The sequence below is a fragment of the Phyllostomus discolor genome, chromosome 7, assembly GCF_004126475.2.
Source record: "Phyllostomus discolor isolate MPI-MPIP mPhyDis1 chromosome 7, mPhyDis1.pri.v3, whole genome shotgun sequence".
NCBI lineage: Eukaryota > Metazoa > Chordata > Mammalia > Chiroptera > Phyllostomidae > Phyllostomus > Phyllostomus discolor.
The window spans coordinates 17981755-18005930 of NC_040909.2; the positions used below are offsets into that span (position 1 = coordinate 17981755).

The 24176-nt window shown below is 46.3% G+C and overlaps 1 protein-coding gene across 1 annotated transcript in view; it reads right to left on the minus strand.

Annotated features, from left to right (window-relative positions):
• Window positions 1-15415, minus strand: part of LOC118501813 — a 164447-nt gene extending 149032 nt beyond the window's left edge. The window contains exons 1-4 of the mRNA XM_036031511.1: window positions 15270-15415; window positions 8826-9063; window positions 8446-8749; window positions 7673-7902 (exon numbers count right to left, since the gene is read on the minus strand). Of these exons, the coding sequence (XP_035887404.1) occupies window positions 7673-7902; window positions 8446-8749; window positions 8826-9063; window positions 15270-15415 (918 nt within the window). The remainder of the gene's footprint in view (window positions 1-7672; window positions 7903-8445; window positions 8750-8825; window positions 9064-15269) is intronic.
• Between the last annotated feature and the right edge of the window lie 8761 nt (window positions 15416-24176).

Below are 24176 nucleotides of genomic sequence, written 5' to 3' on the forward strand. Positions count from 1 at the left end.
ACAGGCACATAAAAAGGTATTCATCACCATGAGTGAATACAAATTAAAGGCACAATGAGATATCATTACACAACGGCAATTACTCAAATTAAAAATACTGACAACACCAAGTGCTGACAATGACGTGCGGCTCCTGGAATTATCATGCATTGACGCTGAGGTTAAATGTACCATACCCAAGCAGTCCCATTGCTAGGGATCCACCCAAGAAAAATAAAATGTGTATCCACAAAAATAATGTGTTGATAAGAGTTTTACTCATTAAAGTGAAACATCCATAAACAACCCAAACGTCCATCAACAGGTAAACAAGATGTGGTACATCCATACAAGGAGATGCTGCTCAGTGAGAAAGAGGAACTAGTGAGACACCAAAATGAGTGAACATTAAATATATGCATTAAGCAAAAGAAGTCAGATGCACAACGCTATATACATTGTTACCCCATTTTTATGAAATTTTGGAACAGGCTGGGGTGGGGTGAGGGGCTTGCCTACAGACAGACCCAAAGGAACTGTGTGCAGGTGATGGGAACATCCCACATCCTGCCAGGGGCGGTAGATACACAGCTGCATACATTTGTCAAAACTCATTAAACTGTATACTTAAAAGGGGTGAATTTTACTTTCTGTAATTTATAGGCCCATAAATCTTACTTTAAAAAGAAACTAGATCGTAATAAATAGCACATGATTTCACTTATATATGGAATCTAAAGAACAAAATAAACAAATAAGCAAAACTGAAACAGGCTCATAGCAACAGACCGACGTTCGCCAGAGAGGAGGGAGGCCGGGGACTGTGAGAAAGGTGAAGGAATGAACAACTACACATCGGCAGTTGCAACATAGCCACAGACATGCACAGTGCAGCATAGGAAACACAGTTAATAATACTGCAATAAATATGTGTGATATGCCAGGTGGGGCTTGAAATATGGGGGGAGAACACTTTGTAAAGTATGCAACTGTCCAACCACTATGCTGTACACCTGAAATGAATACAAGATAATACTGAATGTAAACTGTAATTGAAAAATAAAATTTTAAAAAAAGGAATTTAAGTGAAGACCTGTGAGGTGCTAGAAAAGCACTGCTGGCTTTCAAACATGTACCTGCTAAGTAAGAGTCCTGGATATTTTAATAAATGTTTTAAAATGTACTTACCTGTTGTTTAAACAGATATATGATTGAAATTAGAAAACAGGTTGTAAAATATGGGGAGTCTAGCCTGGGAAAGAGACGGAGGTGGAAGCTCAGGCAGGGCGGAGGGACAGGGCCGTTCAAGGCATGAACGGGCCGTGCCCCATGCCTCTGCTTACTGGGGGAGCAAACCAAGGAAAAGGGAGTCATTCATTGGCTGGTGTCTCCATGGGTCCCACAGTATCATCTCCCTCGGCACCTATTAGACAGGTCAACATTCTACCTTTAAAAATGTGTCATGTGGTCCCACCTGTAAAGAATACACTAGCAAGGCTGCTATTCCTGTGGCTGCCTCCAGTTATATTTCTGGCTGAGCTCAAGAATGCTTTAAAAAAAACTACAAGACAACAGCCTGGTCTAAGAAAACGGATCTTTCCTACAACTGATTTCGATCAACTCTGCCAAGACTACACCTGTGAGAAAAGATAATCACAAACTGGATGTATGAGGGGGAGGGGCCCACAGCAGTTCCCAGAGCCCCAGTGCATATGTGCACAGCAGTCCACAGGGCAGTGAGGACAATAAAGCCCATGGGATGGAATGGGGTACAATTAGGATGGAATGGGATGGGACAGGACGGGATGGAATGGAATGGGATGGCATGGGATGGGATGGGACGGGATGGGATGGGATGGGACGGGACGGGATGGGATGGGACAGGATGGCATGGGATGGATGGCATGGGATGGCATGGGATGGGATGGCATGGGATGGGATGGGATGGGATGGGATGGGATGGGATGGCATGGGATGGGATGGGATGGGATGGGATGGGATGGGATGGCATGGGATGGGATGGGATGGGATGGGATGGCATGGCATGGCATGGCATGGCATGGGATATACTGAGCAGGGATGTAGGGTTTGGAAGGTGCTGTTGGGTGAAGGCTAGTACCTATTCTTTCTCAAGAAAGGCTACTTTATTCTGAAATTTTTATTTATTTAATTATTCTTTATTTGCGCTTACATGGCCACCCTTCCCTGACCGAGAAGCAGAGATATGACCCACACAAGGCCAACTGGATACCCTTTCCATGGACTCTGGCACCTGAGCAGTGACACGAGGGCAAAGAAATGCTTGGGATTTACTCTCCCATGACAGAGCGCTAACGGGACCCTTCTCCACTTTCTGCTCCTCAGGCCTTCTGAGCTTCCCTGGCTGCCCAATAACCAGCTGTGCCATCATCTCCCTTCGATTCTCTGATTGCCTTACTACTTTACAATAAAATATGTTTTTGCTCAAATTAAAGTCAGTTTCTGTTGCTTGCAACCAAAGAGCCCTAAAGAACACAATATTTCTGTAGCTCAATCATTTTTTTAAAGTTTAAAAGTGGCCATCCACCCCCCGCCCGAGAAGCCATAACTGTGATGTGTTAAAGCAGGTTGATCTGCTGGCTTTATGAATGTCTTGCGTGTACTCATGGGGCCTGGGCTGGGAAGTAGGGGCCTTCCATCCTGGTATTCCTTGGCTTATCCTGATGATAGAGGAGCAGTCTATTGACAAGTCCGGATAAAATGTAACTCTTTCCTGTCCTCCTGCTCACCAGGAAAACATGTGTGAACACCTCGAGGCCTGCAGGATGAAACTGGGTCACTGAATACCGGCTTGGTTTGGTTATAGAACCATGCGTTTGTACCACTTCCAGCCCCCCAGGCCTCTGGGCCACTGAAAACTCTAAGGGAACTTGGAGTCCCAACTCACTCTCCTTTTCAGAACCATGGACCATGACAGTAATAACAATAATCACAATTATTATTATTATTATTAACAATTACTGAGCAGTAAGTACCTGGGAAGCGCTGAATCAAGAACTCGATATCGTTTATCTCATTCAAGACATACAATAAGCATTACGTTGGTAGGCCCTTGTAATTATTCCTATTTTACAGAAAAGAAAGAAAACAAAACCCTGAGGTTTAGAAAGGTTAGACTCTTTTATCTGAAGTTAACAGCTAGTGAAAGAGCCAAGATCAAGGGCAAGTCTTTCTGATTTCACTCTTAATCAGAAAGCCACCCTACCACAATGGGCGTCACAAATCACAATGACACCCTACCTAGCATGGGCAAATTTCTGCTGCCAGGCTGGGACTCAGAGGTACCTGGGCTAACACAATGCAAAAACAAAAGGGCTTCCATTTGTTTTTACGCCAGGAACAAACACCCAAGGGGTCAGGCATCAAAGTGAACTGTCTTGATTTTATCAATTGCCTTTTCTCCTCTATTGCCACTTGAGACCTTGCTGTCCTCTGCGCACTGACAAACCCCATCTTACCTGGAGCGGGAATGTTTTTCAGGATAAAATAAAAAAGACTTTCACTCCCCATAAGTCAACAGCACCCGTGAGCTTTGCCAAAGCGGTAAGGCTCACGGGGCTCACCGCTGTGTGATGCGAAGCTCCAGGGACCTCCACCTTTGTACTTCCCAAGCTGCATCTGCCCACCCAGAAAAAAGACGGGATTAGTTAACCTGAAGTTAAATTTGGCTCTTAAATATTCTCTCCTAGAGCCTTTCAGATGTGAACAAAGTCTTAAACCCTACGAAAGGTTAGAACGGAAAACATCGATGTGTTACACATTTGCTCAACAAAAATTGACTGGGCAAATTCAGCTAACAGCGTCGCACCAGCAGTAATGTCCTCATTGCCACATACGTACAATGAGTGGAAGGTCCACATTAAGGGAAACGGGATAAACAATATATGGGAACTCTCTGTCTTATCTGGCAACATTTCTATAAATCTAAAATTATTTCACAATAAAAGGTTTTTGCAAATGTGCTGGACAGGCTGGGTAAGAAATTCCCTACAGCACCCTCTGTAAGACCGACAGCTAGGACAGCGTCGCTGGCAGAAGGCAGCTGAGGGGAGCGTCTGGAGTCGTGTCCATCGGTGACGCACCTGTAGTAGGGTGGCAGCGTCTCTCTAGTCCAAAACCCAGAATAACGTAACTTGCAAGCCAAGGCTTAAATGAGAGCTAAACAAAAAAGTGAATGTCATCACAATACTTCATATCTGGGTCATAAACACACACAGTTAATAGACATAAAACCTCATGGTGTGTGGTGTTGGGTAGGTGGTGAGTGGGGGTGTGTGTTAGAGAGAGAGAAAGAGAGGGGAAGAAAAAGTACATATGAATGAAATGAAGCTAAAGCAGACAAGAAAGAATCATTTGTGCCACTCATCTGAGACCAGGGGCAGAATTCACACATTTGTGTACAAGAAAGAATCATTTGTGCCACTCATCTGAGACCAGGGGGAGAATTCACACGTTTGTGTAAGTAACTTGATAGCACCGATGGAGTAAGATACCTGGATGCTGGTCCTCAACTCAGAGAACTTCTTTTTGACTTTTCCAAAGTTTCAGAACTACCCACCCAAGAATTGTTTAGCATAAGAAAAGTGTTTTGGAAGGGGTTTAAGAGGCACTAAAAGGATGGAATCTTTAAGGCCTACAGAAAACTCTGCAAGAAAGTTTGGAGAATGATCAAACTCGGGGTTGAGAAGACTTTCAAGGATTTGAAGGTCTCTCATTCAAGGGCAGTGACCATTTCATCTCCATCTGTAAGACTAGAAGAAAAGAGTTTTGTCCAGTTTAGAAACCTCTTTTCAAATATGAGGAAGGAGTTCTTGAGATGATGGGTGGGGAAATATCTCACTGGGTCCCCAAAGGAGGCCACCATATTGTCCTTGGATGCCATTGCAAGGATGGGAGACTGCTTTTCATAAGGGTTTAATAAAAACCTGCCTTAACACACCGAGGAGGAATAAATGGTCGATTTAAGGTCTTCTCCAATTCCTGGCATGACACACACACGGCATGTAGCGGCTTCAACGTTTCTCTGAAGAGTACTTGCTAGAGAGGAATCGGGCATTGTTATTCTAGGGACAGAGAGCGCCAGTCACATCACGGAACTCGGGTTGTAAAATATCCCTTGACTGATCCAGTTTTCTAACCTTTCTTCCTATTTTCAGAGACTCTCTGAAGACATACGGCCGTGAACCTGCAATTCAGGAGACAAGCCGATCAGGCGCTAAGCTCTGCTTTCTTTTTCAATGAGACAGCTGGGGTAAGAATAAATCACGGCCCCAAATCAGACTCTGAAAAAAAGTAAATAAAGGCCATTACTCTGCTGACACTTTCAGGAGGAAGGGGTGTTAATATCCACTGATACCTTATTTAGAGTACCCTTGCTGGGGGAAGATTTTTAGATAAATAACAATTATTCCAAATTCACATTTTTGAACCTCACGCCAACCAGCTTGGTAACAACCACATTCCACTTTATCCCCATTTGTCTTTCATTTATATTTTAGTAGAATAGTTTGGTTAGACACCCAAAGGCCTCCCCACTAATGACATCAAGATTTGCTAAGGAAAATCAATTTGTAAGCCGCCTTAGTATCCATCAAAGACAAAGAGAGTCATTCAAGTCTGCCACACAGCAACCGCCCTCAAACTCTTGGAAGAAACTCCAGGAACGGACCAGAGACGAGCAAAGGGTTAAACCCAGCTGATTTCTGGGTTAAGAGAAGGATGCAAGATCATGTTTTAAGGCAAACACCTGGAAGGAAAAAAGTAGTATTTTGTTTCCACCTCAAGAAATTGCAGACAAACATAAAGCAAATCACATCAGTGGAATACTCAATTATCTGAACACGCTAATTAACGAACTGTAATCAACCGGCTTTCAGTCCTCTCTTCACCTGCTGTAATGGTTGTAGTGCATCGCCTTCCCCATTGCTCACAACCGGCAGAACATTAGACAGTCTGCATGATGCATCCGAGGGAGACAAACAGGCCCAGATTTTTGCTGATGACAGGAATTTCTCATGCTCAGGGCATACGAACCAACAATATGGAAATGGCAGCACTGGCTGTATATTTTAATTATTTCCCCACACCTACTCTGCAAGAGAGACTTATCGTGCAATTAGGTAATATGATGCTCAGTTATGGTTATTTCCTAAAACTAAGCGCAGACAGTCACTTAAAGTAGTAAATATGCAGTCATGACAGAATTAAATATTCATGAAATCAAGAGAGAGCGACTGGAAAGCCGAGGATATGAGAATATTAAAATTCATCATAGCTTTTACAATGTAAATCTTGTATGCATTTGTAAGGCACCTGGGTCCGGTCTAGAATATGTTGAAATTCCAGTTTCTTGGTAGACTGCCATTTAAATTACAATATTGATTTTGGTAGATAAACAACAATCTCCATCCTTAGCTCAGTTTCAGTATGCAAAACAGTTTTGAACATTAGCAAGTACCAACGTGAGCAGTCAGCCTGTCTCCAAAGGCAGAACAGCAACACTCAATGTGATCCCGGTACGTTTCAGATACTCGCTCCATCCACTAGCAGAAAGGTCCAACAGGGACCAGGGCGAACTCCTAGGAGGGGCACTCCATGACGTGCAATTCTTTTCTAGCCAGCAGAAGTGACTATTTTCTTGTGCACTTCCTTAAGTGCTGACCACGGACTGACCCTTCTTTGGTCCCAAGATTCTGAGCTGTTGAACCAACTTTTCCCCAACGCTAGCAGCCTGTTTCAAAATGTGTTAACAAATGCATGTGTACACTTGACACAGACGCAGCTCAACAACACTAGCTTCCACAAAACTGAACTCCAAGTGTGTATGGAGAACGAAGACTGTCCTCAGACACAAAGTGTAACAGATACACTCTAATAACATTACCAAGGCATTATCTCCTGTGCTATTTCACCTATTACTTCACAATTTTCCCAACAGAAGAAGCAACAGCACCAGAAAATAGCATTTGAACCTTTTTTTTTTTTTTTCACTCGAATCCAGTTTCTTGGAGAACTTCTCTTTCCACAGCAAGTAGTAGTAGCTGTCCCCTGGTCTACAATGACACAGCAGGGCTCATCTGTGGCCAGGCACTTGGTCCCTACTTTCCAGGTAGGAAGGAGGGTGCCCGGTGAGGAGGAGGAGGACCTGGAGTTGGGAGCTGTGTTAGCAGCGATCTCCATTCTACAGAGGAGGCAAACTTTGCTCCCATTGTTGTCACCTTTAGGTTGTGATGTCACCTCCCTCTAAGGAGTCTCAGAAGCCACTTGGCAGCTCCTGAGGAAATAGGTTTCCCCCTGACCTAGATCATCAAATAAGCCTCGGGTCTACCGTGTGGAAAGCAAAGGTCTCTCGACACCGCTCTCCTGAGGTGTGGGCTCTACCCTGGCATCACATCGCACGTACCGGAGACTTTTCTCTGCACATACCGCTGAAGGCGGAAACCAGGGCAGACTTCTGCACACGCCTTCCAGTTCAGAAAGTCACTATCGCCCATCGATTGCCTTAAATCGCACGCCTTGCCCACATCTGCAGCCCCCACCACCACACAAATGAAGGAAGGGGTGGGGGGAAGCGGAGGGTTTAAAGTGACAGCCACTGCTAGAGCTCCTTGGTTTTTGTTCAAAAGGTGTCACAGCGCCAACACTGTGGACCTACCTTGCTCTCTCCTTTCTCGCTGCTGGGTCTCGCCTCGGGATCGTCGCTGTCCTCAGCGCCTGCACTCTCGCCGGGCAGTTCATCCTGAGCCAGCTGCTGCTGCTGCGGCTGGGGCTGGGGCTGGGGCTGCTGTGGCGGCGCCTGGCAGGCTCCGCCAGCCCCCTGGGAACGGGGGATGGGCTCCGGGCGCGGAGAAACTCCCTCAACATCCATCTCCATCTTCCCATTCACTGGAGGGCAAGACAAAAGCGAAGCGGAGACTTGGCAGCGGCGCCCGGCGGCTCCTCAGCTGCCCGTGGCACGCATGGCTCGCCGGGGAGGGGCCGCCTTCCGCGCGCCCTCCCTCCCGCCACCCTTTTCCCCGCGCTCCCTGCAGCTCCGCTCGCCTGCTCGGCTCGGGCACTGGCGGCGCTTCGGCCGGGGAGCTCGAGGAGCGGGCGGCCGCTTGTCCTTGGAGCGGTGGCCTTCAGGCGCCCCCGGCAGTCCCGCTAAGCAGAGCGCATCCCGGCGGCAGAGGCGAAGCCTGCCAGCCGGGCGCCCAGCCCCGGGGCCGCTCGGGGGCTTGCTCTCCAGCCCGGCCTCCCGATCTTCGTGGCTTTCTAGTCTCTCCTAGGGCCCCTCGGCGTTCCCCTCCCCTCCAAACCTCTGAACAAAGTTACAGGAAGAACAAACCAGATCGCGGGGATTTGACAGGCGAAACTGACAGGAATAGGAATGTCAGGTGCAAGTGCAATCTGCCATCCCCGCTCGCTGACCCAGCGCCAACCCCTCACCTTTGCCCTCTCCCCGACGCAAAGGAGCCCAGGGAAGGAAGGTCTTCCGACCTGTGCAAGGTGGTGGCTGCGAGAACTGGAAGGAGAAGAGCATACGGAGAGCTGGTGGCTGGTGCGCCCACCCCCAACCGCAGGCGACCCCCACCTCCACTCTGGCCCAGGTCTCCCGTCCTCTCTCCCTCCCGCGGCCGAGCGTGTCTCCGGGGTCAGCCACTCCGATGAGCGCGGGTGGGTGGGTGTCTGAGCTCCGGATCCTCCGTTCGCTCCGCCGCCGCCGCCGCCGCCGCCGCCGCCGCCGGCTTCGCTCCACACAGCCCGGCACGAGAATTGGAGTAAAAAGAAGAAGACAGCCGCAAATTCCGGGCAGGAAATCGACCTACCCTCGCCTCCGGCCCGAACGCGGGCTGGAGCCGGGAAGGGGTGGGGCCCCGCGTGGATGGCGCGGACGCGAGTCTCGCAGCGCGCCGGAGTTTGGCGTAAAGGTTGGCAGTGGAGGGTCGACGTGCGAGGCGGAGGGAGAAGCGAAAAGTCACTACTGCCAGGCATTTACTGCAATGTACCCCGGGGTGGGCGCCAGCTGGGCGCCGCCGCCGCTCCCCAGTGGCGAGCTCTCCGGTGCTGGAAGGGCGTCCTCAGCAGGGCAGGTCTCCAGGAGGTTCCGGAGGTGACCCCAGGCCAGGCGGTGATCTGCGTCTATAAATATAGATAGATAGTGATGGCAAGGGTTGACTTGGAAATTCTGAAATCGGGGCTCACCGACAGTCAGGTGATCAGGATGACTTCTAAATTTAACACCACTTGGTCCTGGGAGTGGCTTACAACTTCGCGGGAACTGTTACTGCAACTCTGCACAGCCAGGAGGGACCTTCCAGCAGCCACGGCGAGGAACAGCGGGCCATTAAGAACCTGTTCAATATTAAATAAAGCCCATTGTTCTGGGCTTTGAGTTCCCTAATGCCCCCAGATGGATCAAGAGATAAATGAACAATTCATGCATATCCTAGCAGAGGGTGGCTTCCCCCGCCCCCCAACATATAATGTATCACAGATAACACTTGCCTAATGAAAGTAGAAAATTGCATTGTTCATCTCACGACTGCTTTGCATTAACTTAAGACAACTTTTGCACATCAAGACACACTGCCCCAGTAGATTCGGTCACACAGGCACTCATTATTGGGTTTTATCCTTCGACTCAATCTCTCAGTCTCCGACGCTGCCTGTAAGTGAGAGAAATTGTTTGCCACTTTAATTTAATCAGGGTAGACAGCCAATCTGGATAATGCAATGTAAACATGCTTTTAGGAAGAAAAAAGTTTGGGAATGGCATTACTGTCTCTTTTCCTTCAAAATTTCTAAAAAGCTAGACTTCAGGCTCATTGTCTAAATTGAGAACTTGTTGAAAATAAAATGAGCCTGAGATTCACTATACTTTTAAAATGACATTATGACCCTTTATGCAGTAATGTGCTAGCTAAGAAAATAAATAGAGAGCTATGTGCCTTTAAAGAAGTTAGTTAATCTCTATTTCCTCCTCAGTACATGGTAATAAATCAATTCTTATAGTATTTATTTTATATTGGTAAATTAGATTATCTGTATAAAGGGCTTAGCAAAGCACCCTAGGGCATAGTGAGCACTGCACAGCCGCTGCCTGCTATGCTGAAAATAGTAAGATAACACAAATTCTCCAGGAGCACCCGTCTGAAGGCCTCGGTTTAGGAAGAAGAAATTGCTGGTTTAATTAATTGTTTTATATAAATTACTTTAAGAGATACTTGGTATCATCAAAGGTATCTTCCTGCTCCTTCTGAAGGCAGGCAGAAAGTCAATGGTGTTTTGTGCAATAAAGTTTTGAATTTCCCTTCTACAGTGTAGGACGAAAAAATTACATGTCATTTCGCACAGGCGCTGGAACAGCTGACTGGTGAGTCGTCCTTCTTCCGTGCTTGTTACTTCCAAAATGTGTTTGTGAACTTCTTTAAGGCTTAAATGAAGATTAAATCAAAATAAAGATACAATACTTCAGCTATGTTTGTTCTAACTTTAGGCATGTGCTTGTAAAGATTCCTATTGCTAAATGCAAATATTTTCCTTTCTCTGCCCTTCTATTTTTTGGGGGACACTGAAAATTTTTTTTGCATCCATCATAAGTAAATATGGACTCAGAAAATATATTACATTTCAAAACTGTTGATTGCACCTAATTACGCATGCAAATTGCCACTTCAAGCATACAGACAGCTTGCAACATTTTGAAAAACTTGCCCTAGTCGTCATTTGAGGTATTTGTGTTACTGTTTTGCTTTTGCCTTAAATGACTTCATTTCCCGATTAGCTTTCAATTAATGACGGGTCTCTGACTAATTTTGACCTTTTAATGTCTATTGTTTAGATGATCCAAGTGAGCAAATCAGCACTTTCAAGAAAAAGTGTATTGCTTATCCCAGACCACTGGATTTTTTTGAATCACTGAGAGGAGTATTTACTAGAAGGTGTCCTGGAAGAGTCATCTCACCCAAAATGTGGTCTATGGACCAATAGCATCACAACATGTATTGTTAGAAATGCAGTCTCAAGCCTCACCCCAGACTAACTCATCAGAGTCTGCATTTTAACAAGATCTTCGAGTGCTTCCTATCACACTGGAGTTTGAGAAGCACTGCCTTGACCCATCACATAGCTGCCCTTTCAACACTATAATTGTCTTTGGTACTGCTCCCCTAAAATACTACTCAGAAAGACTGATGCAGACAATGCAATCTCAGAAACTTTTGTGTGTGTGTGAAGACATCAGAGTCCCTCTCCACCCTCCCCCCCCCCCAGGATCTTATCATTGCATAATGAAAAGTTACATGAATTAAGAATGTGTCTGTGAGGGATCCCTGGTAATGAACTAGAAGCATAAGAGCTTTCTAAAATCAAAAGCATTCCCCTAAAAAGGGAATAGCACTTTATCTTGAATAAGTTTTATGCAAACATGTGAAAGTCATTCCTAGAAAACTTGGCTATTCTTGACCTTCTACTTAGACTTGAAAATCCAGTTTCCACTCTGCTGGGGTTATTGTTACATTCCTACAACAAAGCAAGCAGACACTGCCAAGGTTGCATCTGTGCAATGACAGTCTAATATACCTTCAGTGGTTTCACGTAAGTGTGGGCCAAGTTATATGCCCCAGTATTTTTAGGAACTAACAGAACTTACTACCTTTCAAAGGATTTCTTGAAAAATAAACAAAAGGATTTCAAGAGAGCACGTGTACATAGGTTGATACATTATGACTTTAAAGAGTTATCTGGCGGCAGGTCTCACCTTAAATGTACATGAAATCACCTGGAGAATGTTGTGGAAATGCAGGTGATGGTTCAGTAGCACAAGGTTTGGGCCTGAGTCTCCACATTTCTAACACGCTTCCAGGTGAAGCCAGTGCTTCTGGTCCTCAGATTTCATAGTCTTGCTTTATCACCGCCGATGGTTCTCAAATTTTAATCACTTTGGGAGCTTTTAAAAATCTTTAATGCCCAGACTACACCCCAGACAAATTAAATCCAAATCTCTGCAGGTGCAATCTAGGCATCATTAGTTTTTAAACCTCCCCAGGTGGTTACTATGTGTAGCCAAGACTGGGAAAAAGCACTGTACATCAGTGAGTCTCCAAGGGTGGTCCCCAGACCAGCGTCAGCAGCTTCACCTGGAAGCCAGGCATGAACGCTAACTGCCAGGCCTACCCCAGAGCTACTGACTCCGCCTCTGCACTCTGAGATCTCCAAGTGAATTGTTACAGGGTACAGCCAAGAAGGAGGACCCCAAATGGGCATTTGAAATGGGGTCCAGAACTCCAGGTGTCCAGGAGACTTGAAGGTGTCTTCACTCCTTTCCCCACAGTTGTGAGTTGGGGCAAGGGGCACACAGAGCAAGAACATGCAGGGCAGCTTTGCAGCTAATCCATGGCATGGTCATTTAGCATACCTATAGCCTTTGGCTGGTCACTTAGATATGCTAAATAGGTATGGCCATGCTCTAGGTCAGGGGGATGGAAAGGGACCTCCCCCCCAAGATGGGACTGGGGGAGGCAGGTCCCCTGAGTTACAGCGCCTGCGTGGGAGCTCGGAGAAGATTGACTCCATGACATGGGGTTACACTTGCCCAGACCCACGATGGTGACCAGAAAAGCTGGAAAAGACAGCAGATTGAGGGCAAGAGTGGCCGAGTGTAGGAGAAGTCGGAAATGGGGCTGCAGAGGAAGATTGGCGCGGGGATTTAAACCCAGACACGGCAGCCATTGAGGAGAGAAGCACACGGTTTTGGCTGAGTGGGGACTCCCGTGGCCCTGGGAGAGAGGACCACGTGCCTTTGCCAGAGGAGGGACCCCTGCAGCTTTAGAAGGGGGAACCACCACCTGGTTTTAGCAGAGATCCCGGCGACACAGCTGAGGGTGCCAGGAACCCAAGGAGGTCTCCCAGTCAAGACGGAGTACTAACTGGGAATAACCAGAGGACTGTCTGAGCCATGGACTTCTATTTCCCTTCCTGAGATACGGTACTCTGGACTGGGCAAAAAGGGAAGAAAGGACTGCGTCTGTTTGTGGGTGTTTTAAGGGACTTTGGGATTTTTGATAAAGACATTAGGTCACTACTTTAAGTTTGTATAGCATTAAATAAACATTTCCTTTCCTTTTCACGAATCTCTGGCATTGAGAGACGTCTTTCCTCTGGTGGCGGACATGACGGACCCGGGGGCTTTTTTCAGTAATAGTAGATCATCCCAGGCCCCCCCTTGTTGTGCTCTGTAACAAAATGTACACACATTCAAAGGCGGAGAAGCTTAGCTCTAGGGGATCCTCATGAGATGGGGAGGTGGCACTCAACTAGCAGCCACCTGATCCCAACTCCTGCGTCTCTGGGCTCTTCACACATCTACCTGCAGGCTGAGAGGTTCCACAAACCCTGCGGATAAAGCCCCAGCTGATCAGAGGAGTCTGCGAGCACCCCTTGCTCTATGTTAATGCTTCTGTGGTGAGCAGAACTGTCCGGTGGAACCTTCCCCAATGACGGAGATCTTCTGTATCTGTGCTCCTCCATCAGCAGCCACCAGTCACATGTGGCTATTGAACACACGAATTATGGCTAACGTGCCTGGGAAACTTTTATTTTTAATTTTGTTTCATTTCCACTGATTTAAACGTGAGCCCGGTCATGCGGTGTTTGGCTCCCCGACTGGACAGAGCAGCTCCGGAGGAATCAGCCTCCCTGTTGCTTAACCCTTGCTCAGATTTCCAGGTCGAACACGGGCCCCCCCTGCTCGGTTTTTGTGTGTATTAATCTCCAGGGAATTCACCAGGATGAAAAACATCTGCCTTGCCACCTCATTTGCATAATAAGTAACATTATGCTTGTTATTTTGAATGAGAGGAGTTTAACTTGAATTAAATGCCACCAAAAGTTGTCAAAACCTTTTTCATAGCATTCATAATCACGTAGCTTTAATTTTACAGCCTTTTCAGACATCGGCACGCATGCGGTGTGTTTGGAACTGCCTTAAGAAAAAGAGACAGAAAACTACACGTGACTTCTGGGTAGAAGACATCAAGACACCCCCTTCCCCAGCCTCTCCCTGCCGCGTAAGGGAAAGTTGAATAAGTTAAGCATGTATCTTTGTTGAAAAGAAGCATCAGAACTTGAAGATTCCCCTCAAAATGGAAAAGGAGAGACAAAACAAAGGAGGGATCCAGGAGTTCAGGTGCCAGAAGATAGCAAATCAAATTCAAAATAGAAATGGACGCAATTGTTACCTTGAACTTAAACATACAATCTGTGGACTCTAGGGTGGGATGGGACAGGAAGGGATGAGAGGGGAGCGGATTGGATGAAACACAAATACTCCCAATTTAAAGGCGGGCTCCAGCCCCAAGAGTCTCCCCTTCCCCAGGGAGCGAACAACAGCAGCGACCACGATTACAACAGCACTTCCGGCCAACAATGAAGTGTGTTCCACACACTCTCCCCTGCCGTACCCGCAACCACCCTGACACGTGGGAATGATCAGGAAAGAGATTATTCAGGGGACATTATTTTATCGGACACATCTCAGAATCAAAGTAAGCAAATCCCTGCTTGAGAGGGAAGAGGGTGGTGCTACAACAGAATCAGCCCTTCTCTTTGATTGAAAGGGACGTGCCGTTTCTAAGCTGAATTAACCACGACCTGTCTTATGCAAGGAGGCTACCACGAGGGAACTATTGCAGCAGGGTCTGTGCCCGGCCCAGCTGCTGCTGGCCTGGTACCGTGCGATACAAGATTAGACCCACAAAGAAACGTGTAGCTAAGGAAAATAGCCTCACTTCTGAGGTCGGTCCCTTCGTGGCAACTGAAATCGATAAATAGACTGCCTTTGTTGTCCTCGGGAAAGAAACTCCAAGGGACTGCAGAAAGGACAATTTCAGGAAGTCGGTTGTGGGCCCAGGGGCCCCTTCCCCAGGCTCTCCGTTCCATCAGAAAGTCAGGGCAAGTTTACCATCCATACTAGCCCAGCTCAGAAGAGAGGGGGCAGGGTGCCTGTGAAAGAAGAAGAAAATGTTTACTCCCTTTGGGGATGGACTCAAAAGGCTGAGCCCAGTCCTGTGTTTACACAACCTTGCTGATCTCATGACTGACAACGCAGCTCATGAATTAAGCCACAAGCCCTCGCCGTTGTCCTAGGCAATGTTTGGAGGTCCCCCCACCCTTCCCTTGTTCAAATACACCCATGTTTCTTAGCTCAAGTAATAGGTGTAGTATATGGACACGGGATTCCCAGGGATTCTGGACTTTACCTTCTGAGTCACCCGAAAATGTTCCAGGACATGGCAATTCTACGAGCGGTCCCATTCTGCTCCGGCAACAGTGGAGTGATTCGGCCCCTGTGAGAGGCCCCTCTGGCTTCCTGAGTCTCCTTACAGAACGCCAGACGGGCCGAGCTGGTTGGAGACATGGCTGGTGCCAAAATATCGCCTCCACTGCTGACAAAGACTAGGCTGGATGAGGTAGCTTGTACCTTTAGGCCAATGCTGTTCCTATTTTTGAACACCTGGATCAGGCAGACAAATCCACTGTCACAGCAGCATGCACACGCCCTGCGCGCAGCCAGCTGCCATCAGGTAAATGCAAGAGGCCAGTAGACTCAGTTCATTTCCCCCAGGTCCGCTGGCAGGTAAGTCACCTCTCCTGGGGCAGAGACAGGAAAGAGTAGAAAGATGCCGGAAGTGTTCTGTTTCGAACTCCCTGCACCTCGAAAGAAACATCAGAAGTGGGAAAAAGTGTTAATTCCCCCAAACGAATTCTGCTTCACTATGAGCCGACTCCATGTCCCGTGCCCCAGTCCCCCGAGCTGCCTGGTACCTACTGTGGAGGGGAGAGTTCTGAGAGCCCACCCTGAAGACCTCCACCCCCTGCCTCTTGTCTCTGCTCACCCGTCCTGTGTGGTCAATAGGCCACCGGCAGCTCTACCAGCCACACTCCCCTCCACTGCAGAACTAACTGACTGGGTCTTAGATGTGGCTGGGCAGAGTGAACATTCCTCGTACAAAGCCGTCAAGAATTAAACTCCTGTCCCTGGCTGGCGTAGCTCAGTGGACTGAGCGCGGGCTGCGAACCAAAGTGTCGCAGGTTCGATCCCCAGTCAGGGTACATGCCTGGGTTGCAGGCCATGACCCCCAGCAACTGCACATTGATGTTTCTGTCTCTCTTTCTCTCCCCATCCCTTCCCTCTCTAAAAATAAATAAATAAAATCTTTAAAAAAAAAGAATTAAACTCCTGACCCAGCTCTCTTAGCATCACACTGGTATCCACTGAGCCCCCCAGAAATGTTAAGGCTTGCAGAGCGGTGCGCCAGCTAGTGCCTTTTATCTTACACGTGCCTAATAAATATTGCATTTTCCTAATTTGGCTTTTTAAACCAGAAATTATCTTTCATCCCCTCGTATAGTATGTTTTAGAAGACCTACCTAATGCAGTGCCTCGCACATGGTGGGGACTAAATAAATGTTTGAGGGTGAATATAAAAACCTTTTATGTAAAGGCTTGCAAATGACTTTACATCTCATCTTGGAAAGTAAAACAAGAACAGGCTACTGGGGCCAATTCGAAAAGCAGCCACCTTTTTACACAGTTACGTGGAGTTACAGGGGGAAGGGGGAAGAAGCCGAGAAAAGTTAAGAAATGTTACATGTCCCTGTTTTGTCCTGAGATTTAGTTAATTCTGGATAAATAGGATTTTCTATCTGAGATACAAGAAATTGTAGCTCTGCTAAATAGTTTGTAGCCTCCTTGGTCTGCTGATGACATTGTTTTGATTTGCTTTTCTAGAAAAGCATTTTTGCTAAAAAAGAAAATGTACCAAGTTTCTCCTTCATATCTAGAAGTATAGTATTGCTTAGTGCCATGCAGCGTTTGTAGACTCAGTTTTTAAAACTGCTAATCTGTTGCAGACTTTATTGTATTAATTTCTGTTTCAATAGCTGTTTCTCTTAATGCAGGATACAACTCCTTGTGTACATTTTCACACATTATTTTTTTGTAGTGTGTATGCATCTGACTTGGGGGAAAAAACACAGCTTGTTAATTTGTTTAAAACAGACCTCTGCCTGTTACATTTTGTGCTTTTAACCAATGAAAGAAGCCGATGACATTTTTAGTTAAAAAAAAATAGGCTACGTGGAAACTAGGTTTTCATCATGGATTACGGTGGTCACATTTGTATCTACTTCACTAAACTACTGTAAGTAGGTAAATAACTGTAACTTTGCACCAGCATGTTTTCTGAGTCTCCCTTTTCTCTTTCATGAATTGAAAACCCTGTAATTCCTTTCGGCTCAAAAGACTCTGAGATAACGGAATAGCTATTTTCTGACCAGGTAAGTGCACACTAAAAGGATTCAATAATCAAGTGCGGGTGAAAAACGCGCTGCAGTTTGTATCGTAACCTTCATTTTCATCTGTTGAACAGTAAATTCCTTCTCCTGTTTCTAGATGTGGCCACTGGCCCTCTGGCCATTGTGTCCTTTACCTGCGCACTCTGCTTTCCATTCTGGAACCAGAATCCAAGCAACATGTACAATGGCAGTAATAATTAGGCAAGACATTTTGGAAAACCAGGAATTTACATGTGAGTATGAAATACATGGGCAACACTCCACAGAGATAGCAATAAACATAAGAAATGAGCTCACAGGGAAAACCAGAGAGTGTGGGTGATGAACAGCAAGATTCGCCTGCATATATTTCCTGGGGAAAAAAGAAGGACCATTATGGTGGGGAAATCGAAATTTCGATGGGTGATAAATACCTTCTAAATATAATAGTCTTCTCAGGTCCTTTAAGAATATCATACATACTGAGGAGTTACGGCATACATAAGTGCCAACCGTGTGCTTCTCTAGCATGCAGGCGTCCGGCCCTCCGCGCTGCTGACACTGTTGTGTTATGTGTCACTAGTTGCTGCCCCGCTGCTGAGGTCAAGGCCTTTTGCAACTCCCGACCTTAGCTGGCTTTCTGCCCTGTATTTCACTCCAACCTTCTCAGGAAGCTACTTGGTCTTGATTTCTTCTTCATCCTCTGAGTATTCCCTCACCATTGGTTTTTGTTTTGTTTTGTTTTGCTTTGGGTGTTTTTGTCTTTTGCTTTTTTTGTTTTTTACTCTTCTATTCCTATACATCTCCAAGTGGCCTATTCTAGTATACTCTTTATTCAGAGAACTCACAAAACTTCTATTTCCTCATCTCGGGGAAACAGTGCTCACTCCAAATCACCACAGAGACTAAACATAGCATTGGGCATTTACATATAGCATCTCTTTTCATTACCATAATAATGCTCTGCAGCAGCCACCCATAGCATCGTTTTACACACTAGTACACTACAGTTTGCACAGTCCACGTAACAACAACTAAGGACACAACCCTGGCTGTCACAGGATCAGAGATTGGAACTCAGTCCTTTCTGACTCAAATATTATGGTTCTTTCATCCACCTATGTATATCAATTATTGACTGCTGTGTCACAAACCACCCCAGAACTCCAAGCCCTAAAACAATAATAGTCATTCATGTTACTCACGTACCTGTGATGCAGAAAGGGCTGAGTGGGGGTGACAGGCCTCTGCTCCTGCAGCAGCAGCTAAAGGAGCTCAGCTGGGGCTGGAGCCGATGCTCACTCAGAGGGTTGACAAGTTGGTGTTGGCTATTGGTTGGGAGACAGGGGCATCGGTTGCTCTCTACAGGGGCCTCCCCACAGGCTGTTGGGCTTCCTCACAGCATGGCGGCTGGTCTCAAGTGCCAAGGACCTAAGAGAAGAAGGTGGAAGTACAAGGCATTGTTATGACATAGTCACGTGGTGTCATGTCTGCTACACTCTGTTGGTTGAGGCCAACACAAAGACCCGCCCACATTCAAGGGGAGGTGACATAGACTCCGCTTTTTGATGGGATGTTGCAAGGTCCTAGAGAGCTCGGAGGACAGAAGGAAACATTGTTGGGGCCACCTGCTGGAAAAGGGAAGCTGCCACATCCTAGTTCCTCTACAAACCCCATCTGCAAAGAGGACTTTTAAATCTTTATCTCCAAGCCCTGACATCTCTTCTGAAGCCAGTTCCACGGTTCCAGTGGTCTATTGGAATTTTTGAAAATCCAAATTCATAAACCTCCTTGTTAAAACCAAGCCTTAACTGATTCTCCGTTACTTACATTTTCAGCAACATTCTTCCTAATCCCAGCACTCGGTAGCTCGCGTGCGGATGGACTCCTCTTGCTCCAGTGTCTTCACATTCATCAAGCCCATTAGCCCTACTTCATCAAATACTTCGTCCATTCGAACAAAAGCATTTAGCATTGAGTGCCTGCTCTGGAACTGGCCCTACTGCTTATTGCCAGTCATTAGGGATGGAGGTACAATCGTATACTCTCTCACACACACACGCAGATATGCACAAAAAAAATACCTGCGTACTGCCTTTGCTCTTAAGTCGTTTACAGGCTTATGTGGAAGGAAAAGATGAATCATCAAAAAGTTATCATCGTTTCAAGTGCCATATTGCTAGGAAATGCAGGGTGCTGAGCTTGCACAGCGAAGGAGCACTAACCTAGATTTGGGTGAGTGAAGGGAGGTGGAAGTGAACTCGGATACAAGTTTAAAGGCACAGCAAGAGTGTTATTCCATCTGAGCTCACCCACAACAGACAGAAATCAAACCCAAACTGAGCAGATTCCCACTGAGCTCAGGACGGCTTTCGGTTGGTCTGCCAAGAGACAGTCCCTGTACATGGAATGACACATAAAGCTAAACCTCTGTTCAAACACATGTCTCTGTTTGAATGAGTCCAAGCTACAGAAGGTAAATTACTCTAATTGAGAGTAACCAGTATCTCCGAGCAGTGTAATGTTTGAAAGTCACTTATAATTTTATTAACCAATGTCACCCCAATAAATGCAATAAAAATGTTTTTAAAAAGAAATAAGGAAGACACAAAAGGACAAATATGTAATTCTATTTATATGCAGCACCTAAAATAGACACATTCATAACAATGGAAAGTAGAAGAGTGGCTCCCACGGGCGGAGGGGACGGAGGGGACGGAGGGGACGGAGGGGACGGAGGAGCAGGGAAGTGGCGTACAGTGGGTACGGCGTCTCTGTTAGGAAAGATAAAAGAAATTCTGGGTATGGATGGTGATGATTGCTCTGTGAATGTACTTAATGCCAGTGACATGGTCAATTTTATGTTATATGTATTTTACCACAATAAAAAGTGTTTTAAAAGCAAAAAAAAAATTAAAAAGAAAATCAATGCAGAGTGACTCTGAAAAATCCTTTACAGGAAGTTGAGAGAGCTTTTAAATGAGGGAAGGGAATCTTGTATGGCCGGGTGTGCTGGTGTTTTGCCAGCTTGCCCTCTGATTTATGCCTCATGTGTTCGCTCTGCCCCCCCGCCCCGTTCTGTTCTGTGTCCCCAGAATCTACGTTTCTGGGCTTCCCCGTGTACTTGCCTCTGGTTAGTTGAAGGCACAGGTGGAAAACAGGAGGGTGCAAGGAGCGGGGGAGATGGGGTGTTTCTGCTCTCTCTCTGCCTCAGCTGTAACCAACAGCAGCTGCACCCACCCGGCCAGATGCGCCCTGCGGTCCCTTTGGACAGCAGCTCTCCCCTGGGCTCCCACCTCCCCAGTGTAGTCTCAGATTCTGGGATTAGGTCACAGTCCTCCTCCCTGTGGACTTCTGGCGCAAGGGGCAGGAGCAGCCTCCTGCTCTCGCTAACCTCTGGTGGTCTCATCATCCTCGGGCTGCCATCCTGAGGGTGACCAATTCTACCACAATCCCTTCCACTTGAAGTATTAGAGTGGTGTCTGGTTTCGTGACTGGACCCCAAATGATTCACCTCACTAAACTCACTTTTTAAATTATTTTCAATTGTGCCAAAATACACATAACATAAAATGTATCATCTTCATCATATTTAAATGTATAACCCATTTACACTGTTGTGCACCCATCACCCCCTCCACCTCCAGAACGGTTCTTCTCACAAACCAGAAACTCTGCACTGGCTAAACAACTCCTCATTTTCCCCAACCCAGGCCCCTCACAGCTACCATTCTACTTCCTGCCTTTAAATGTGACCATTCCAGCCACCTTACGTAACTGGAATCATATATTATCTGTTGTTGTTCTGTCACTGGTTTATTTCACTGAATGTCCCCACAGTTCATCCATGTTATAGCATGTGTCAAATGTCCTTCCGTTTCAAGAATAGATATCCCATTATATGCATAGACTGGATTTTGTTTATCCACTCATCTGCTGATGGGCCCTTAGCTATTGAGAATAACATTGCCAGGAACATGGCATACAAGTATCTCTTGGAGTCCCTGATTCCGGCTCTTTGTGGCATATACCCAGAAGTGGAATTGCTGGATCACATAGCAATTCTACTTTAAAATTCTGGAAGGACCACCAGCTTGTTCTCCATTGTGGCTGCACAATTTTACATTCTCACCCAGCCGCCCATGGGGTTCTCATTTCTCCACATCCTTGTCAACTCTTGCTATTTTTCTGCCTTTTGTTGGGTGGCCATCCTAACGGGTGTGAGGTGGTAGCTCATGGTGGTTTTTAGCTCATTTTAATTCCAGTGCAGCTGACTTTCAGGGGCAAAAGCCAATGACCCAACCTTGTCTTCTGGTTGTAATCAGGGTTTCTGGCATTAAGCTTACTGTTCTATGTTTCTATGACCAGTTTAGAAGCCTCACTGGGGCCCAGCAATGGAGGGTTTCAGAGTAAGACGGCTCCTCGTCCAAGCCCCTCTCCGACGCTCCGTGACCTTGATCACCTCAGCCCAGCTCTTGCTCTGATCTCTATTTTTGCATCGTTACGTTGTGAATAATAACCCCTGCCGTGTGCAGATAGGAGAATTATAATTCCCCTAAATATTGACTTATGTTTCAGATTCTTAGTTTTAAATATTTGATGCTTCATATCTTGCTGGCTTGTTTACATAGTTAAAACTTCATATGCTTTTGTTGACACAGTATCAATAAAAAGAACTGCAAATGCACACGTTGCTTTCACTGGTGCCTAAGCTTCACAGAGGTGATTAATTAAGAGTACAAGTCCCCCGTGTCTGGCGGTAGGGTTTCACATTGTAAATCCACCTCCAGGAAATGTGTGACTTTGGAAAGTTACCTACATTATTAAATTTCTCCAAGCCTCTTCTTTGTCATCTGTAAAACAGGTATAATAATAGTTCCTACACCTCTGGGTTGTTGTGGAGATTAAATGATAAAATTACTTCAGTCACTTACTTACCACACTTATAAATATACATGAAGTAGTAGGAGACTCCATTTTAATTTAAAATGTTAATGGACCCACTCTTTTTTCCCCTAAACCCTCATCAGAGAATACGTTTTTATTGGTTTTAGAGAGAGAGGAAGGAGAGAGAGACAGAAACATCAGTGAGAGAGAAAGAAACATGCCTCCCATATGTGCCCTGACCGGGGATCGAACCTGCAACCTTTTGATGCCTGGGTCAACACTCCAAACAACTGAGCCACCCAGCCAGAGCAAGGGATCCACTGTTACAGATCCCTTGAAATCTTTTCATCCTATGGAAGGGATTTGAGTTTGATGTATTAGGGCACGTTGAAAAAGAATGCTGCCTCTACTAGCAGCCCTCACCTGCCTTTCCCAAACTCCAGTGAGAGGAACTTTGCATCAGGTGAGGTAACCTGCCTCCGCAGTGAGGACACGCTCCGGGGGCCCGGCCTTCTTTCAGGATGCTTGCATGGTGGAACTCCACGGCACTGGCTTTGTGTAGTCAGGAGCCTGGATTTTGATTTACAAAGCCAAACCAGGGCCAACTATGATCTTCGCACAAGGGCATAACGAGCCAGAGTATAATGAGTCTGACTCATTCACTTCTTCCCTGAGAGAAAATAAAGCATAATATCTACCTCACTCATTCATCCACTCATTTCACCAATCTTTCCTGAGGACCTGTGGGAGGCTCTAAAAAAAATACAGAAATGCAAGGCACAGAGCCAGCCCTCCAAGGAGATGAGGAAACTGCCAATCAGCACAAGGTGCTGTGGGAACCCATGGGGGATCTCAGTCTGAGGGATGGGGGAGGGGCAGTGGCTGGGCTGAACCTGGAAGGGTAAGGAGCCATTCACAAGGAACACTAAAAGGGAGGGAGTATCCTGTTTCAGGTAGAGAGGATGACAGCTACAGAGGCGTGGAGGATGAGAGGAACGTGGCACATTGTGGGAACAAGTGTGTAAGGGAGAAATGAGGGGTGGATGCACAGCCTGGCTGGACACCGATCCGGAAGGGGTGCAGGTGGTAGACCATGCGTACTACGGAGGAATGACAGCGGTATTTTATGCTGGAAATAAGAAGAGGTAGGAGAGTTCTGTGACACTATGGAGAAGAATCAAACCAGAGGGCAAGGAAACCAACTCGTTCACCATAGCCATAACCAGAGCAAGAAAAAAAGGTTTTGAATAAGGAACTGGCCAGAGAAAGGAAGAAAAAGTGCTGGATTTTAAATTAGAATGAGGAAGCATGAGCAACAGGACTGGATGAGTCAGCAGATGTACCTGTTGCTTCTAAATTAAGAGTTCTGACAACACCGAGCAAGCTATAAATATCCTCTGACCACGTGTGAGGACACCAAGCAAAGTTTCAAAAGATGGCCAAGGAGAAAAATCTGTGTGCAACGTAGTTGTCAGGTTTCAACCAAAGCTGACCTATTTTCCTGTCCTCTGTGCATTGGAATATCAAAGGCCAAGAAATTCTATGAAATCATTGGTGAGGAGAAAAAAGAAGAAACCCATACCTTCAACATCCTGCAAACATTTGCTTCTGGGTCTACAGCGCCACTCATCCCGAAGGTTCCCTTGTGTCTTTTGTCACGGAACTAAATGTGTGCTTTCCTGTGTCAAGCATCCAACATCCAAGGACTATCCTTTGCCTTGTCTCTAAGCAACTCTTCACTTCACCACGTGCATCCAGTGAGACTCTGTTGGTTCTGTTGTTAAGGGTATCCAAATAAGTATGTTCCCTAAACTCCCTCCACTCCAGTTTCAAAAACCCTCCCAATGGCGAAAGCCGTCCTCAGTACTGCCACGCGCTGATACGGCTAGGCGAGGCTCCTTCCTTTCACACTAATTGGAATGCACTGAAGAACAGCTGTGGTACCAGAGGCATAG